The sequence below is a fragment of the Sapajus apella genome, unplaced genomic scaffold (assembly GCF_009761245.1).
Source record: "Sapajus apella isolate SASKATOON/1434 unplaced genomic scaffold, GSC_monkey_1.0 scaffold7, whole genome shotgun sequence".
Lineage (NCBI taxonomy): Eukaryota > Metazoa > Chordata > Mammalia > Primates > Cebidae > Sapajus > Sapajus apella.
In genome coordinates this window covers 38,351,907-38,371,573 of record NW_022436947.1, presented here as the reverse complement: position 1 = coordinate 38,371,573, position 19,667 = coordinate 38,351,907, and the positions used below count along the sequence as shown (strand labels likewise).

The 19,667-nt window shown below is 37.0% G+C and overlaps 1 protein-coding gene across 10 annotated transcripts in view; it reads right to left on the bottom strand.

Annotated features, from left to right (window-relative positions):
* PTPN12 (protein tyrosine phosphatase non-receptor type 12) overlaps window positions 1-19,667 on the bottom strand; it is a 106,415-nt gene that overhangs the window by 38,285 nt on the left and 48,463 nt on the right. For 9 of the 10 annotated variants that reach the window (XR_004268373.1, XR_004268374.1, XM_032276410.1 and 6 more), the window contains 5 exons: window positions 18,631-18,726; window positions 16,696-16,734; window positions 9,949-10,020; window positions 3,597-3,656; window positions 717-859 (listed from right to left, as the gene is read on the bottom strand). Coding sequence is in view for 8 of the 10 variants with exons in the window: in XM_032276410.1 (XP_032132301.1) it covers window positions 717-859; window positions 3,597-3,656; window positions 9,949-10,020; window positions 16,696-16,734; window positions 18,631-18,726 (410 nt within the window). In the remaining 2 variants the exon portion in view is untranslated. The remainder of the gene's footprint in view (window positions 1-716; window positions 860-3,596; window positions 3,657-9,948; window positions 10,021-16,695; window positions 16,735-18,630; window positions 18,727-19,667) is intronic. The other variant, XM_032276412.1, reaches the window with a different exon arrangement.

Here is a 19,667-nt window from a genome sequence, read left to right as displayed (position 1 = left end):
AGATTCTGTTTCAAACAAAAAAAAAAAAGAAAGAAAGTCATGTTGCCAGGCATAGTGGCTTATGCCTATAATCCCAAAGCTCTGGGAGAGCAAAGAAGGAGAATCACTTGAGGACAGAAGTTAGGATCTGCCTGAGCAACAGGGCAAAACCTGGTCTCTTAAAAAAAAAAAAAAAATTAGTTCGGTGTGGTAGCACATACCTGTAGTCCTAGCTACTTGGGAAGCTGAGGCAAAAGGATCACTTAAGGCCAAGAGTTCGAGTTTACAGTGAACTATGATTGTACCATTCCACTCCAGCTTGGGCAACAGAGCAATATCCTGTTTCTAAAAATCTCATGTCAGTGTTTATCAGGAATGAAATTGCTTGGTCATTGTTTCAGGGAAATGATTAAAAGGAAATACTACTATATTGACTTTAAAAAGTAGAGTATGATGAGCACCTGAGATTATATGCTCTAATCAGTGAACAGCAAAAATAATATGTTCCATAGCTTTCCACCATGTGAATACTATTTTCAGATAGATGATCCTGTTTTTATCCAACAATAAACAGTCTGTCAACCAGATTAGACCATGTCAATTTACAAGGCCCTAGTTATACCAAGGCTAGGAGAAATTCAAGATTACTATAATATTAATGCAGAAATAAAACCTTATGTAACATCAAACTTAAATCAAAATATTGTTATTTATAAACTTGGGAAATTCTTCTGTACCTGCAATGAATACAAATAGGAACATCTTCATGTTCTTGATATTTCCTCATTAAGCTTATCATGTCCAGAATAGAATCAAACGATGAAGGAACATCATGGTCTGGCCAGTTCACATAATGAAACTGATACAGCCTACGAGATTCCTTCGAGAAAAACAGAAAGTCAACAATTAGGAAAATAGTTCGCAAAATTTAAAGCTGCACCTCTCATTTAACTGCCATTTCTTTTTTTTTTTTTTTTTTTTTTTAACTGCCATTTCTAAGAAATTTGTGTGGCATTTAGCACTGCTTTTAAAAAATCCCAAATAAATAATAGCCGACACTTCTTGACTATTTACCACATGCCAAGTATCTAAGGGCTTCACATGTAACAATTTATTTAATTTCCATGAGGAAAATACTGTTAATACTATCCTCATTTTATAACTGAGACACACCGTTAAAATAACTTGCCCGAAGTTTCCTAAGAAGTGACAAATGTGGGCTCTAAACCAGGCAGTTCTACTTCCAGAGCATGTACTTTAAACATTACACTATATATACTATTTAACTAATCCACACTATTAAATGGATAAACAATATACCACAACCACTGTGTTAGAGTAATATCCACTGTAATTAGAAGACTAATAGAACATAAACTCAAAACGAACTGAGAGATGAATCTGTCCAATCCTAGGCTCACTTGTCTTCTTACAGATTAGTGGTTCTCAATGTATGGTTTGGGTAACCCCCCCCACTTTTTAGGGGGTCTATGAGCTTTCAATAATTTTCAGTATTATACTAAAATGTTACTTGCCTTATTCCTTAACGGGCAATATAATATATGCTTATATATTCATGTTTTAAAAAAATTTCTCAGTTTTAATATCAAATCTAGTACATACTGAAAGATACAACCCACAGAAACAAAAACTCTTTGGGATCCTCAGTAACTCTGAAGAATGTAAAGGAGTATGGACGATAAATGTTTTTTGAGAATGGTTATTGTAGAGCAATATTCGGAATCTAAGAGCAACACTCAGAATCTAAGCAAAACCATTCTCAAATTCTACTTAAAAGCTTCTGTATCTTCATCTATGTGCAATGGACATAATAGTATCTGGATAATATGCAGTTAGGAGAATTGAGATGTCTGATCTACCACAGAAATTCAAAAAGGTACTTATTATTATTACTGTAGATTAAAAAATTAGCAACCAGGCCAGACTCAGTGGCTCACACCTGTAATCCCAACACTTTGGGAGGCCAACACAAGAGGCAAGAAGATCACTTAAGGCCAGGAGTTTGAAAGCAGCCTAAGCAACACAGCAAGACTGCATTTCTATAAACTATAAAAAATTTAACTGGGTTTGGTGGCTCATGCCTGCAGTCTCATATACTCAGAAGGCTGAGGTGGGAGGACTGCTTGAGTTCAGAAGTTCAAGCCCAGCCTGGGCAATATATAATGAGACCTTGCTGCATTTAAAAAAAAAAAAAAAAAAAGGTAGGGGTGGGCGGAGTAGTGAGCCTCAACTAAAAAGAATATATATCTAAATGAAGACTTAGCTTTGATGGTGATTTTTCTTTAACAAATTGTAAACTAGTAAAACAGGGTAATAATTATATAAACAATGCAATAATCTGCTTACTGTAATAGAGGAAAAATATTTGCAGCAAAGAAGGCATAACTAGTCCAAATTTAATAAATTTAGGGAATGCTATAATTAACATTATTTTATTATGTAATGTGATAAGCAGAAATGTCAAGATACTAAATAAAATTATTACACTCCCATTTTCGTCTTCGTAACTAAAAAATCAGCAAATTTACTTAACTATGTTAAATAACATGGTATGCTATTTATATAGCTTCTTTATTTTTTTGGTAGCCAAAAGTTCATTAGTTTGCAAAAACGTGCTTTAAAAATAAAAATTCCGGATACTTTTTTTACTTACAAAAAAACCTATAAAGCAGATATAAAGCAAAACAATTTTCTAGCAAACCCATTTTACCAAATAAAACATTTAGGCAGTAAGGATTATGGTTTCTATTTTATTTTTTTAAATTTATTTTATTTTTTGAGACAGAGTCTTGCTCTGTTGCCCAGGGTGGAGTGCAGTGGCACACGGAGACAGGTTGCAATGAGCCAAGACTGCACCACTGCACCATCTCCCAGGCTCAAACAATTCTCCTGCCTCAGCCTTCTAAGTAGCTGGGATTATAGGTATGCACCACCACGCCCGGTTATTTTTGTTATTTTTTTAGTAGAGATGGGGCTTTGCCATGTTGGCCAGGCTAGTCTTGAACTCCTGGCCTCAAGTGATCTGACCGCCTCAGCCTCCCAAGGTGCTGGGGATTTCAGGCATGAGCCACCACAACTGGCCTCAACTTTTATTTCAGATTAAAGGGTACATGTGCAGGTCACACAGGTATATTGTATAACACTGAGGTCTGGGATACAAATGATCCTATCACCCAGGTATTAGGCATACTACCCAGTATGTGGTTTTTCAGTCCATCCTCCCCTCCCTCTGTATATCTTCTCTTTGAAAACTATTCTCTATTCTCAAACTATTCTCAAAACTGCTTTTGAGAAAGAGTCTTGTTCTGTTGCCCAGGCTGGAATGCAGTGGCACAATTAAGGCTTACTGAAGCCTCAATCTCCTGGGCTCAGCCTTCTGAGTGAGTGGGACTATGGATACATGCCACCATGCCTGGCTGACTTTTTCCTTTTTGTAGAGAGAAGATCTCACTATGTTGCCCAGACTAGTCTTGAACCCCTGGTCTCAAGTCACCCTTCAGCTTCAGTCTCCCAAAGTGTTTGGAATACAGGCATGAGCCACTGCACCTGGCCTGGAAACTATTCTTAGAGACAGTCTATAAATAGAAAGTACCTACATTTTGAAATTCAAGTAAGAGTGTCCTAATGAAGTAGTCTGTTCTTGCTTGTTCATCCTCCTAGATAAAGAGAAACATTTGTAAGTCAGTGAAAACATCAAAACAAAAAGACACATCAAAACAAATAAAATACGTGTATTAAAGTCCACAACATAAAATCAACCTTTAAAATTCCAGATGTACCTGACAATTACTTAAAAAATTCTAAAAGTCATCAATTTGTAGACGTTTGAGGTGACAGACATGCTAATTATCCTGATTTGATCATTCCACATTGTAAATTATACATATATGTACCAAAATCACACTGTACCCCATTATTAAGTATAGATATTATAAGTCAATTAAAAATAATAATGAAGGGAAAAAAAGATCTAGTAAGCCATGAAAAGACATGGGTGAACCCTAAATGCACATTACTAAGTGAAAGAAGCCAATATGTAAACACTGCATACTGTATGATTCAAACTATATGACTTCTGTGCTGGGAGCAATGGCTCAAACCTATAATCCCAGCACTTTGGGAGGCCAAAGTAGGTGGATCACTTGAGGTCAGGAGTTTGAGACCAGCCTGGCCAACATGGTAAAACCCCATCTCTACTAAAATACAAAAATTAGCTGGACATGGTGGGACACACCAGTAATCCCAGCTACTCAAGGAGGCTGAGGCAGGAGAATCACTTGAACCCAGGAGGCGAAGGTTACAGTGACCTGAGATATTGCCGCTGTACTCCAGCCTGGGTGACACAGGGAGACTCCGTCTCAAAACAAACAAACAAAAACAAACTATGTGACTTCTGGAAAAGGCAAAACTATGGAGACGGTAAAAATAGTGACTACCTAGGTTTGGGAAAAGGGTGAGAGGAATGAATGAACAGGTGGAGCACAGGACTTTGAGAGCAATGACACTATTCCGTATGATACTACAATGGTGGATACACGTCATCAAATATTTGTCCAACACGCAGAATGTATAACAAGAATGAACCCTAAAGTTATTATGAACTCTTGCTAATAATGACTTGTCAATGTAGGTTTGTGAACTGTAACAAAGGGACTGCTCTGGTAAGGAATGTTGATCCTGAGAGGGCTATATGTGTGGAGGCAGGGTATATATAGAAAAATCTCTCTACCTGCCTCTCAATTTTGCTGTAAACCTAAAACTGTTCTAAAAAAAAGGCTGGGGAATGGTGGCTCATGCCTGTAATACGAGTACTTTGGGAGGCTGAGGTAGGTAGATTGCTTTAGCCTAGGAGTTCAAAACCAGCCTAAACAACATGGCAAAACATTTGTCTCCACAAAAAAAAAACCCCACAAAAATTAGCTGAGGACTGAGGCACAGGCTTGTGGGCTCAGCTACTTGGGAGGTTGAGGTGGGAGGAACACTGAGTACAGCAGTGAGGCCAAGGCTACAGTGAGCTGTGACCACGCCAATGCATTCCAGTCTGGGTGACATAGTGAGACTGTTTCAAAACAAAAAACTAAAGAAAACCTTAAACAAAACAAAGTCTCCTACCAGAAAATTCTATCAGACAGACCCAAACAATATGTACAAATAAGCAAAGTGAATTTGAGAATGGAGTTAAAATACTTATATAGGCCAGGCATGGTGGCTCATGCCTGTAATCCCAGCACTTTGGAAGGCCAAGGCAGGTGGATCATTTGAGGTCAGGAGCTCGAAACCAGCCTACGCAACATAGTGAAACCCCATCTCTACTAAAAATAGAAAAATTAGCTGGACATGATGGCTATTCAGCTATTCAGGAGGCTGGGGCAGGAGAATCATTTGAACCCAGGAGGCGGAGGTTGCAGGGAGGCGAGATTGTGCCAGCCTGGGCGACAGAGTGAGACTCTGTCTCAAAAACAAACAAACTTGTATGTACGGTTAAAAAAAAAATCAGTTTGCTTATGTGAGTTTTACTTATACCTAAAAAAAAATAAGTGTCTAAACAATTAGGCATCTATTATCCAATAAAATATTTGCAAAGTAGTAACCACCCCCAGAATCATGTCACAAAAATAATACAAACAGAATGTCATTCCTCATTATCAACCACCATATACCATCTTCAACCATTTCACCTTTCCATAATGCATGATTTTCCCTAACATTCAAGTTTCAATTAACTAGATAGCAACTGAAGAAGGAAGGGGGAAGAATACTCCAAATTATCATTATTATTATTGTGGTTGACGATAACATAGCCACTTTAAAGGTTTCTTACTGTAATTTAATCAAAGTATTAATCTGTACCAGACTACCACTAAACAAATTGTTATTTTTGCCTTATTGATTAAAACCACAGATAGTTTAGAACAGGTATTATGAAGAACAATAGTGTATGTTGTTTTATTAATAAAAATAATACTCATTATTGCACCTGCCTTTTTTTTAGACAGACTCTCACTTTGTCGCCAGGCTGGAGTGCAGGCACACGATCTTGGCTCACTGCAACCTCTGACTCCCTGGTTCAATCAATTCTCCTGCCTAAGCATCCTAAGTAGCTGGGACTACAGGCACGCACCACCATGCCCAGCTACTTTTTGAAATCACAGTAATTTACTTTGAACTTTTCACATAATATTTGAACTTTTTCAAATAATATTTCTGTAAAGGACCATACAGTAAATGTTTTTGGCTTTTTTGGACCATAAAAGTCTTTGTCTATCCAACTTTGCTATTGTGATAGACAAATCCATAAATTAATGGGCAAAGATGTGTTCTAATAAAACTTTATTTACAAAACAGGCAGTGGGCTAGACGTGACCCTTAGGTAGTATGCTGGCATCTAATCTAAGTGGCAACATGTGGCAACATGTGATTGCACTCCTGCTAACCAGTCTTCACCCTTACAATACCACTTTACCCTTGTCCTCATCCCACATCAATAGAGTTCCAGAAAAGACTGTCACTTCTCAGTCTCAAACTGCCTGCCAAGTAGTCAAGTGACTTACTATGATTATTTTTACCAACATGCTTTCTATTTATAAATTTGATTTTTGTTTGCAACTAAGTTCATGATAACAAATCCTGAGTTGTCTGAAACAATTACAAGACAACAAATTACCTTCCAATTTTAAATCATCAAAAAAATATTTCTTCAGTATGAGTCAACCCTGGCTGACAAATTAAACCAGTCATTACTAACCAAGTCGAACCACTTATCTAGAGGCCTTAGAAGTTATCTACTTTTTTCCTTTTAATAAATCTTTCTCTATTTTTTTTCTTTGTGAACCATTTATAGAGATATAAATGGTTTAATTTAATTTAATTTAATTTAATTTTAGTTTAATTGAAAAACCATCCCCTAAAGAATCAATTCATTTTCTAAGTTATAAAACTATTGCATTCTTCCCTATCCATTATTATAAATTGTTGAACATTCTTGACTCCCAAATGTTCAAAAATTTCAAGCTGGTTTGTTGCTGAATGTTAAGTACTGTATTTTCACTTGAATTGCAATATTCACTATAGTTATCCTATTACATCTAAATTTACAAATGTTTGGCTGGATGTGGTGGCTCGTGCCTGTAGTCCTAGTACTTTGGGAGGCCAAAGCGGGAAAACTGCTTGAGCTCAGGAGTTCAAGACCAGCCTGGGCAACACAGGGAGACCCCGTCTCTACAACAAATACAAAAATTAGTTTTAGTTCATGCCAGTAGCCCCAGCTACTAGGGAGGCTGAGGTAGGAGAATTGCTTGAGCCTGGGGGACTGAGGCTGCAGTGGGCCATGATCACACCACTGCGCTCCAACCTGGGTGGCAGAGCAAAATCCTGTCTCAAAAAGATATATACAAATAAATAAAACTTAAAAAATAAATAAATTTACAAATGTCCAAAACAACCACACTACACAGAACTAGGTTTCTACACTGTCGTGAAATCTAATTACAGAATTCTTTCTGGATTGGTGAAGGAGGGTTGGCGTTTCTTCACTGAAGTAGACAGTGTGGTGTGTATTGGATATTATTCATGCCAAATAAAATAAAATGCAGTAGGATTTTTAACATTTTTTAAAATGTTAAAAATGTCTGTTTTGCCCAGGCTAGTCTCAAACTCCTGGACTCAAAGCAATCCTCCCCACCTTAGCCTCCCAAAATGCTGGGATGACAGGCGTGAGCCACAGCGCCTGGCCTAAAAGTTTTACACTTACCCCACAAATAGTTAATTCTAATCAGCACCTTAAGAATACTGACTGAATATTACATCCAGAAAGTTCAATTGTGAGTTACAGTTAATAATACAGAAACACTATTGATTCATAAAGTAGACAGCATAATACAGATTCAGTTCTGTCCCTTTCTATGTCAACCTAGAAAGCACTAAACGTTGGGTATGTATGAGATAAATCTCTTAAGTATAACTAAGCCATAAAATTATGGAGTTCTTGAACTCAGCAATGACAAGTAAAACCACAGAAATTATATTTCATTTAATCATGGAAAACAAAGTCAAAAACAGAAACTCTGAGATAGGGAATGTGATAATTTTATCTGTCAACTTGGCTGGGTCACAGTGTGCCCAGAATATTTGGTCAAACATTATTCTAGTTATTTATGTGAGACTGTTTTTGGAGGGATTAACATTTAAATTGGTAGTCTCTGAGTAAAGCAAACTGTTCTCCATAATGTTGGTGAGCCTCATCTAATCTGTTGAAGGCCTGAATACAACAAAAGGGATCAACCTCCTGAAGCAAGACAGAATTCTCCAGCAGGCTGTCTTCATCTGCAACATTGGCTCATCCTGGTTCTATAACAGATTTTCAAACTAGAACTAAACATCAGCTGTCCTGGGTCTCCAGCTTATTATCATTCAGACTGGAACTGTAGCATTGGCTCTCTTGGATCTCCAGCCTACCCTGCAGATTTTGGACTTGCCAGCCTCTATAACTGCCCGAGCCAATTCCTCAAGATAAATCTCTTTAATTGTATTACACATGCACACAGACGTGTGCACACACACTCCTATTCTATTGGTTCTGTTTCTCTGGAGAACCCTAACATGGGCAAATTAATTTTTTAAAAAATTTGTTTGAGATGGAGTTTCGCTCTTGTCACCCAAGCTGTAGTGCAGTGGTATGATCTCAGCGCACTGCAACCTCCACCTCCCAGGTTCAAGCAATTCTCGTACCTCAGCCTCCTGAGTAGCTGGGATTACAGGTGCATGCCACCACACCTGGCTAAGTTTTGTATTTTATTTTATTTTTTTTGAGATTGGAGTTTTGCTCTTGTTGCCCAGGCTGGAGTGCAATGGTGCAATCTCAGCTCATCGCAACCTCTGCCTCCGGGTTCAAGTGATTCTCCTGCCTCAGCCTCCCGAGTAGCTGGGATTACAGGCATGCGTCCCCATGCCCAGCTAATTTTGTATTTTTAGTAGAGATGGGGTTTCCCCATGTTGGTCAGGCTGGTCTCAAACTCCTGGCCTCAGGTGACCTGCCCGCCTCAGCCTCCCAAGGTGCTGGGATTACAGGTGTGAACCACTGTGCCTGGTCTTTAATTTTTGTATTTTTAGTAGAGATGGGGTTTTGCCATGTTGGCCAGGCTGGTCTCAAACTCCTGACCTCAAGTGATCCATCCGCCTCAGCCCCTCAAAGTGCTGGAATTACAGGCAGGAGTCACTGTGCCTGGCCTAGATTAATTAATTTTTATGTTGTGTTTAATTACAGTTTTTTTATGGCACCTAAAGTAAACTGTTGGTTCTATTTTAAAATTCACTGACATTTTTCTTCTTTTTGTCCATGTCTTCTATTTTTCCTATTCCTCTTATTTCCTTCACTGTTTTTGTTTTTTGGTTCATTTTCTCAGATTTTTGCTGTGTTAGCTTTTGAGCTTGAATTCAATTCATTTCCAAAGGTCATTACATAGTAAGAAAACATTTTAAGTTTCATATCAAATAATCTGCCAAAAAGGAACAACCTTTACTTCCAAGCTGACAGTTCTTAAACTTATCTTTATACATAATTATAACAATTTTTGAGAGCACAATACAGATATGAAGGGTTAATATGATACACTACACTCTAGTTATCAACTCTTTCCCATTTAATCAATTTGAAATGAATATGCTATTTCCAAATACTAAAAGCACAGTTGCTTCATTTAACACTATCAATTGATATACAAAGACTAACACAAAATTAATATAGTAAGATACAAGGAGAGTATACATTTATGAAGTCATCCCAAAAGTCTCCAAATTAAAAGCAGTATATAAACAAATAATTTTTAAAAATGTAAGCATAGATTTGTGAGTCCTTGGTGTCTATAAACCTGGGTTCATACCACATTACAATTATTCATCAGTTTAGCTTGCCAATTTTCTGAAAAAAAGTTTTAAAAAACTGATACTTACACAAGAAATTTTAAATGGTGCAAATGTTATGGGGTCTTCTCCATACAAAGGCCAATAGCGCTCACATTTTTTCTGTCATACAAAGAAAAATTAGTAATTCATATAAGTTTTTATTAAACTGTTATAAATTATATTTTTGTGTACTGGGGTTCTGCTTGCCTCTAATTCCCCAAAACAGGAAAACTCACATTAGCAGGCAATGAGCTAAGAGGGCTTAGATTTACCCAATTATTTTTATTTATTTATTTTTTTTGAGACGGAGTTTCGCTCTTGTTACCCAGGCTGGAGTGCAATGGCGCGATCTCGGCTCACCGCAACCTCCACCTCCCGGGTTCAGGCAATTCTCCTGCCCCAGCCTCCTGAGTCGCTGGGATTACAGGCACGCGCCACCATGCCCAGCTAATTTTTTTGTAGTTTTAGTAGAGACGGGGTTTCACCGTGTTGACCAGGATGGTCTCGATCTCTTGACCTCGTGATCCACCCGCCTCGGCCTCCCAAAGTGCTGGGATTACAGGCTTGAGCCACCGCGCCCGGCTACCCAATTATTTTTAAAGATAGGCTACTGTGTCTTCTCCAAGAATAGTCATAAAAACCCTACTGACTTAAGTGCATAACTGTTCATTGCTATCTGCCAGGTCTACAAAGTAAACCAAAGATCCTCCTGTAGACAGAAAAATTAATTTTATAAAAGTATCTGGTACAAGGAGATTCATTTAGTATAAAGGTTGCTAAGCAAGTTTTATTGCTTGTAACATGACAATATAAATATGTCTGAATTCTCATTAAATGTAAAATATGTAATGAAGTGGAAAGAGTAGTGTACTTGGAATCAGAAGAATTTTGCAAGTACTAATTCTACTGCTTTATTGACCTTTAGTTTCTTTATCTGTAAAAATAAATAATAATTCTTAATCTTACAGAGTTGTTGCAAGTTTATTAAATGAGAGTGTATTTTAAATGCACTATAGATGGTAAAACCCCTACACAAACATCATGTAAAATCGGATTTTAGCTATCCGATTTTATTTGAGAATACAGAAAGTATAGTATAATGTCTCCAAATTTCTGCAAATATGCTAAATGGAATTATTACCTGTAGGCTGAATGAACTATAAGTTGACAGTAATGCTCACAGGGAAACAAAGTAAAACTGTCTGCTATGTTAGGTTAGCTATTATTGTAGAGGTTTAAAACCACTGGTAACTTCCAGGAAATCTCATTTTCCAAGAGATGTTTATAGAACATGATAAAAATTCTTTTTTTTTCAGATAGGGTCTTGCTCTGTCATCCAGATGGGAGTGTGCAATGGTACAATTATGGCTCACTGCAGCCTCTACCTTCTGGGCTCAAATGATCCTCCCACCTCAGCCTCCTGAGTAGCTGAGACCACAGGTGTGTGTCACTACACCTGGCTTTTTTTTTTTTTTTTAAAGAAATTGAGGCCAGGTACAGTGGCTCATGCCTATAATCCCATATTTTGGGAGGCCAACGTGGGCGGATCATTTAAGGCAACGAGTTCAAAGACCAGACTGGCCAACATGGCAAAACCTTGTCTCTACTCAAAAATACAAAAAATTAGCCAGGTATGGTGGCACATGCCTTTAATCCCAGCTACTCAGGAGACTGAGGTATGAAAATTGTTTGAACCTGGGAGGTGGAGGTTGGAAACAGCTGAGATCACACCACTGCACTCAAGCCTGGGCAACAGAGTGAGACTCTGTCTCTTCCCCCAAAAAAAAGATTAAAAAAAAATAGAGATGGGGTCTTGCCATGTTGCCAAAGCTGATCTCAAACTCATGGGCTCAAGCAATTCTCCCACCCTAGCCACCCAAGTAGCTGAGATTACAGGTATGAGCCACTGTACCTGGACCTTAAATTCTTTTTGAGAGTTTTAAAAAATTTAGTTTTTTACAAATCTTTTACCTGACAAAACTTTAATACCTTGTAACAGATACAAAACAAGTTGTAAAGCTGGGCATGGTGGCTCACACCTGTAATCCCAGCACTTCAGGAGGCCAAGGTGGGCAGATCACGAGGTCAGGAGTTTGAGACCAGTCTGGCTAACATAGTGAAACCCCGTCTCTACTAAACATACAGAATATTAGCCAGGTGTAGTGGTATGTTCCTGTAATGCTAGCTACTCAGGAGGCTGAGGCAGGATAATCACATGAACCTGGGAGGCAGAGGCTACAGTGAGCCAAGATGATGCCATTGCACTCCAGCCTGTGCGACAATGCGAGACTCTGTCTCAAAAAAAAAAAAAGGAAGAAAAAGAAAACAAGTTGCAGGAGATTAATTTAGGTAAGAACAGAAAGTGGTGTGACTAACAATGCCCCCAACTCAGACAAGCAGTAATAAGATTATATTGGTATTTATATTCCTAGTATAAAACTAATAATGATATTAAAAACTATGTATTAAATATATATGCATAATCTCTAACACTACAAAGTGGGTATTATTTTCTTTCAAATATGAGGAAACTGAAGCTCAGAATAAACTACTGCACCATGGTCAAAATGCTTGTAAAAGGTAGGTTTGTCAGATTTAATTATCTGTGCTTTTTCTACTAGGTCACATTCAAAGTCAAGATCAAAGTCAAGGTTATCGAATAACTTCATAGGTCCTAACTCACTCATAATCTATTACTAATAAGACACAATGAATCACAAAAACCTTCAGCTTCAAAAAAATTCTGCATCCAATACAACTTAATTTTTCATCAGTAACTACCACTGATATACAATATGAGCTTGTTAATATAATGAAAAGAAAAATAAATCCTAAATCTTAACAGCAACTTAAAACATTAGGTGAACGACATTTAAACTCTCAAAGACAATTGATTAACAATATTAACGTACATACTGACAACACTTAAATAGATAATTTGATTACATAATAATTTGTTTTTATATTTTCTAATTTTATTCACTTTCTGTCCAACATTATTTCATACTGATAAAGGAAATAGTTGGGAGTAATGGAATCAACTAAGGCTTCCCAATTATTAATGTAACAACTGAAAGATGTATCTTTTGCAATATATTGCTCACTGAAAAAATTAACATATTTATAAATCAAAGATACAAAATAAATGAATTTTACTTCTACATAGCATAAAAATACCAATGTTAGAAAATCAGGGTAAGAAACTATCTTCTCTCAGCTTCGAAGACAGGAAACAAGCAAAATACATTGTGGTATTAGCAAATAGACTAATCGAAATATTCAGGCCAGGTGTGGTGGCTCATGCCTGTAATCCCAGCACTTTGGGAGACAGAGGCGGGTGATCACCAAAGGTCAGGAGTCCAAGACCAGGCTGGCCAACATGGTGAAACCCCATCTCTACTAAAACTACAAAAATTAGCTGGGCCGTGGTGGCAGGTACTTGTAATCCCAACTACTCGGGAGGCTGAGGCAGGACAATCACCTGAACCTGGGAGATGGAGGTTGCAGTGAGCAGAGGTTGCACCACTGCACTCTAGTTTGGGCGACACGGCAGGACTCTATCTCACCATCTCAAAACAAACAAAAATTCAAACTACATATTAATGATAACCAGATTTTATTTCATGTATTTTCACTTGTTCAATCTTATTCCTATTTAAAAAGGCCTCTATTTTAGTCCATAGATGGCATTCTACTTACAACACCACTGATTATTTGAAGATTACTAAGCAATAATACATAATTAATTATTGTAAGTACAGGCATGCCTCATTTTACTGTGTTTCTCAGACATTGCATATTTTACAAATTGAAGTTTTGAGGCAACCCTGCACCAAGCAAGTATATTGGTATCCTTTTTTCAACAGCATGTGCTCATTCAGGTCTGTGCCACATGTTGGTAACCCTTGCAGTATTCCAAACCTTTTCATTATGATGGTATCTGTTACTGTAATCTGATCAGTGATATCTGAAGCTACTACTCTAATTGTTCTGGAGTGCCACAAATTACTCGCATATAAAATGGCAAACTTAATCAACAGATGCTGTGAGCGTTGTCACTGTTCCATTGACAAGTTTTTGTACCATCTCTCTTCCTCTCCTTGGGCTTTCCTATTTCCTGAGACACAGTACTGAAATAAGACTAATAACCCCACAATGGCCTCAAAGTGTTCAAGTGAAAAGAGTAACATACTTTTCACTTTAAATAAAAAATCTAAAAATGATTAAGCTTAGTGAGGAAGGCATGTCGAAAACTGACACAGGCAGAAAGGTAGGCTTCATGTATTAGCCAAGTTTAGAATGCAAAGGGAAAGTTCTTGAAGGATATTAAAAAGCTACTCAGGGAAATACTCAAACAATTGAGTAGGTCAAACAGCCTATTACTTACATGGAGAAAGCTTTAGTAGTCTAGATAGAACATCAAACCAGCTACAACGTTCCTATAAGCCAAAGCCAAATCCAGAGCAAGGCACTAACTCCCTTAATTTCTATGAAGCATGAGGAAGCTGTAGAAGGGAAGTTAGAAGCTAGCAAAGACTAGTTCATGAGTTTTAAGGACAGAAGCTGCTCCCATGACATGAAAGTGCAAGATGAAGCAGCAAATTATGACGTAGAAACTGCAGAAAGTTATCCAAAGATCTAAGCTAAGAGCACTGATGAACCAAGCTATACTAAATGACATATTTTCAGTGTGGATGAAACAGCCTTATATTGAAAGAAGATGCCATCTAGGACTTTCAGAGCTACAGAAAAGAAGTCAATGTGTAGCTTCAAAGCTTCAAAGGACATGCTGACTCTCTTGCTAGGGGTTAATGCAGCTGGTGACATTAAGTTGAAGCCAATGCTCATTTACCATTCTGAAAATCCTAGGGGCTCTAAAATCATGCAAAATGTACTCTGTCTGTGCTCTATAAATAGAATAAGGGCCTGTATGTCAGCACATCTGTTTACAGCATGCTTTTTTTTTAACCCCACCCCAGCCCATCCCTACAGCACGGTTTAATATTTTAAGCTCACTACTGGGGACTACTGCTTGGAAAAAAAAAAAGATTCCTTTCAAAATATTACTGTTTACAATGCACCTAAAAGCTCTGATGGACATGTACAAGGAGATTAATGATAATTTCATGCCTGCTAATACAACATCCATTCTGCAGCCAGATCAAGGAATAATTTCAAATTTCAAGTCTTATTATTTAGAAACATATTTTGTAAAGCTAAAGCTGCCATAGATAATGATTACTCTGATGGATCTAGAGAAAGTGAACTGAAAACCCCCTGCAAAGGATTCAGCATTCTAGATGCTATTAATTATATTCATGATTCATGGGAGGAAGTCAAAATATCAACATTCACACAAGTTTGGAAAAAGTTGACTGCAAATCTCGTGATAACTCTGAGGGGGAGTTTAAGACCTTAGAAGAGGAAGTAACTGCAAATGTGGTGGAAACAGCAAGAGAGCTAGAAGTGGAGCCTGAAGATGGAACTGAATTGCCACAATCTCATGATAAAACCTGGAATAGATGAGGAGTTGCTTCTTACGGATGAGAAAAAAAGTGGTTTCCTGAGAAGGAATCTAGTTTTGATGAAGATGCTGTGAACACAGTTGAAATGACAACAAAGGATTTAGTTGATAACCACCAACTTAGTTGGTAAAGCAGTGCAAGAGTTTGAAATGACACACTCCAATTTTGAAAGCAGTTCTACTATAGGTAAAATGCTATTAAACAGCACGGCATGCTACAGAGCAATCTTTCATGAAAGAAGAGACAATTAATGTGGCAAACTTCACTATTTTCTAATTTTACTTTTTTAGAGGTGGGGTCTCCCTTTGCCCAGGCTGGAGTACGGCAGCCTAATCATAGCTCATGGCAGCTTCCACCTTCTGGGCTCAAGTGATCCTCCCACCTCAGCCTCCCAAAGTGCTGGGATTACAAGTGTGAACTACTGTGTCTGGCCCTGTCTTATTTTATCAAAAATTGCCACAGTTACTCCAACCTTCAGCAACCACCACCTTGATCAGTCAGAAGCCATCAACGACAACAAGACCCTTCACCAGCATAAAGATCACAACTAGCTGAAGGCTAAGATGATCATTATGTTTCTTTAGTAACAAAGCATTTTTAAATTAAGGCATGGAAGGCTGGGCACAGTGGCTCATGTCTGTAAGCCTAGTAGTTTGGGAGGCTGAGGCAGGTGTATCACCTGAGGTCAGGAGTTCCAGATCAGCCTGGGCAGCATCATGAAACCCCGTCTCTACTAAAACTACAAAAATTAGCTGTGTGTGGTGGTGGGTGCCTGCAATCCCAGCTACTCGGGGGTCTGAGGCAGGAGAATCGCTTGACCCCGGGAGGCGGAGGTTGCAGTGAGCTGAGATCGTACCACTGCACTCCACCCTGGGTGACAGAGTGAGACTCTGCCTCAAAAAAAAAAAAAAAAAATTAAGGCATGAAGTGTTTTATACATATAATGCTATTGAACATTTAACAGACTATAATACCGTACAAATGTAACTTATATTCACTGAAGAACCAAAAATTTTGATTTACTGTGGTGGTTGGAACTGAATCTGTAATATCTCTGAGGTATGCCTGTGTATAATAAAATATACTTACAAAATATAAAAGAAAACATGCTTGAGAGATTATTTTGTTCCTTGTATGAAATAAAAGCATCAGCAGAACCCCAAAATAAAAGAAGTATCTACATTAACTGCCTATGTTCAGACTATGGTAATAAAAGACCAAGAATATTTATCCCTAAAATGAAATAATAAGAGGAATAGGTTATACATACCCTTCCCATCTCAAATTCTCGGCACGCCATTACAATGATCTAAAAAGTGATGGTGGGGAGTGAGATGAAGAATGTATCAGTCAAACACAATTTTACTTTTTAACAAGATACAAATTTCAAGAATTACTTTGCACCCTGAGAATTATAACTGGCTTGCCTAAGAAACTTGTTTCAATATTAAATGTGTAAGTTAAAGAAATTATCAAAATTAGGCTTTCCAAACAAGGGCTAACTATATAGCAACAAATTAAACTGGCTCTAGTTAACATGATTTATTTGATTTGAATTAAATTATATGAATCTTACAAATTTACTTTGTGACTTCTGAAATTATATTAAAATACCACTTTTAGGATATTTACCTAATTATAAATAGCACTGTTAATTAAAAATACATTTAGAATTACTGAAATATTGAATGCATTTAACACCACTTTTAAAGGTGATTACATCTGCATTTCCCCATTTTATAAACTTTCAAACACACAGTATAGTTGAAAGAATTTTACAGTTAACACTGTATAGCCATCACCTATATTCTAACATTCACATTTAACCATGTTTTATCACATAGCTATCCCTCTATCAATCCATCTTATTTTGAAAATGCATTTCTTTTTTTTTTTTTTTTTTTCCTTGAGAAGGGGTCCAGCTCTCTTGCCCAGGCTGGAGTGCACTGGCACGATCTCCGCCTCCCAGGTTCAAGTAATTCTCCTGCCTCAGCCTCCCAAGTAGCTAGTATTACAGGCACCCACCACCATGTCCAGCCAATTTTTTTGTATTTTTAGTAGAGAAGGGGTTTCACCATGTTGGCTAGGTCAGGGTCTCAAACCCCTGACCTGAGGTGATCTGCCTGCCTTGGCCTCCCAAAGTGCTAGGATTACAGACATGAGCCACCATGCCCGGCCTTAAAAATGCGTTTCAAATCAAGTTTTGAACATCAGTACACTCTCCACAAAATACTTCAGCATGCATATCATTATCTAAAACACAGTAATTTTTAATATTGTTTCCAGTATTTTTTCCTTGAGGTAAATTTTACATACAATGAAATGTACAAATCCTAAAGTGAACATTCTCTGAGTTTGGACAAACACATACATCTGTGCAACACAAATTTTATCAATATACAGGATCTTCCCAACATCCAGAAACTTTCTTCATGCTCTTCTCTGTCCATCCATGAGCACATCTAGTTTTTAAAGTGAAGTACAGCAAATACAAATAACTGGAAAATTCCCCCCCTTTCTTTAATCTTTCAAAGACCAGAGGATGTCAATGCTTTAGATCATTACAATTCCATAAAAAAAAGCCTTAAGAAAAAAATCAAAGTTCCACATTACTGATTTTCTACACCCACACAATGAAAAGTGTCAACGCACATGCTTAGGTTTCAAGGGTAAAACACAGCAGTACAGCGTAGCTCTTTGCAGTATTCCAACTCATTTCCCTGCTTCCAAATCTAAGGGCACATTATTCCCTTCCCTCCAAAAGAACAAAAGGGCAATTAATCAACTCCAGGGGCAGATGAAACAAACTCCTTTACACCATATATAATTGTTTATAGTTAGGTGTTTACATGTATTTTCCTAAGAAGAGGGACTCAAATGAGTATAGCTGTACTATCAAGTATTTTATTGACCTATTACAGCACTGATCATTTTCTAATTTTTTGTAAGTTGTTTGATAGTTGTATCATTATTGACTTAGGACAACATTTAAATTATTATCATATCTTCTTAAAATATTTAGCCTAGTTTGTAAAAATTTAATGAGACATCCTAAAAATCAGTGTCCATCTTTTTAGTAAACATCAGCAATAAGTAAACATATCATTACGGATTTAAAAAAAAACCCTCATTCCTTATTCAGTAAAACATCCTACGTCATTACATATATATTTCTCAAAATTATTGTAAAAAGTAAATTACTTACCACAACATTGTATTCCCATATCATCCTCCAAAAATCTATTACTGTATTTGCTAAAGGTCCTTGAGTTGCTACATATGCTTTTGGCCCATAGACACCCTAAAAATGGTTAAAAGCAAATTTCATATTTATTTTATCAGAAATATTTCATTATCTAAAACATAAGATTTCAAATTTTATTAGTAATATTGTTGTTTTAACTTAAACCATTTCCAAACAATGTATCTTTTATAGTACATTAAATAAAGCATGGCAAAATATATTCAATTCACTTTTGATGACTGTTATTACTTCTGTGTGTTCACTGGATATGGTGCACAGAAAAGGTAATTAAGAACTGCTTTATGCTAATTAAAATTATTAATTATCTAGGCATTAAAAACAAAAGCCCTAATACCTACTCAACAAGGCTAAGTGTAGGAGAAATACAAAGCATGCTCTGATTCTAAAACAATATCAAAACTAGTAAACAGTTCTTTCTTAGTTTCTTCCATAGCTATCTTCCATTATCTATTCAGCTTAAAAGTTTATCAAACATCTATTACACAGGTTTTTAATAATGAACATGAGAATATACCAAACAGGGTCATTGACTAAAATACTAAACTGACACATAACTGACTCATACAATTTATCGGTGTCATTAAGCATAATTAAAAACTGTAACTTTTAACAAACACCCTTATAAAAGAATATGAACATGGACATCTGAAATAGCAAACCATCAATTTATTAGTTTTTAATTAATGTATTAATTTTGGTTTATAACTTTCTTAAAACAAGAAATTTTTATTTAAAACCATGACTGCTGAATGTTGGAACAGATACTAATTTTACCACATCAACTTTTTTTTTTTTTTTTTTTTGAGACAAGAGTCTCACTCTGTAGCCCAGGCTGGAGTGCAGTGGGGTGATCCTGGCTCACTGCAACCTCCACCTCCCAGGTTCCGGTGATTCTCCTGCCTCAGCCTCCCAAGTAGCTGGGATTACAGGCATGCGCCACCACACCTGGCTAATTTATATATATATATATATATATA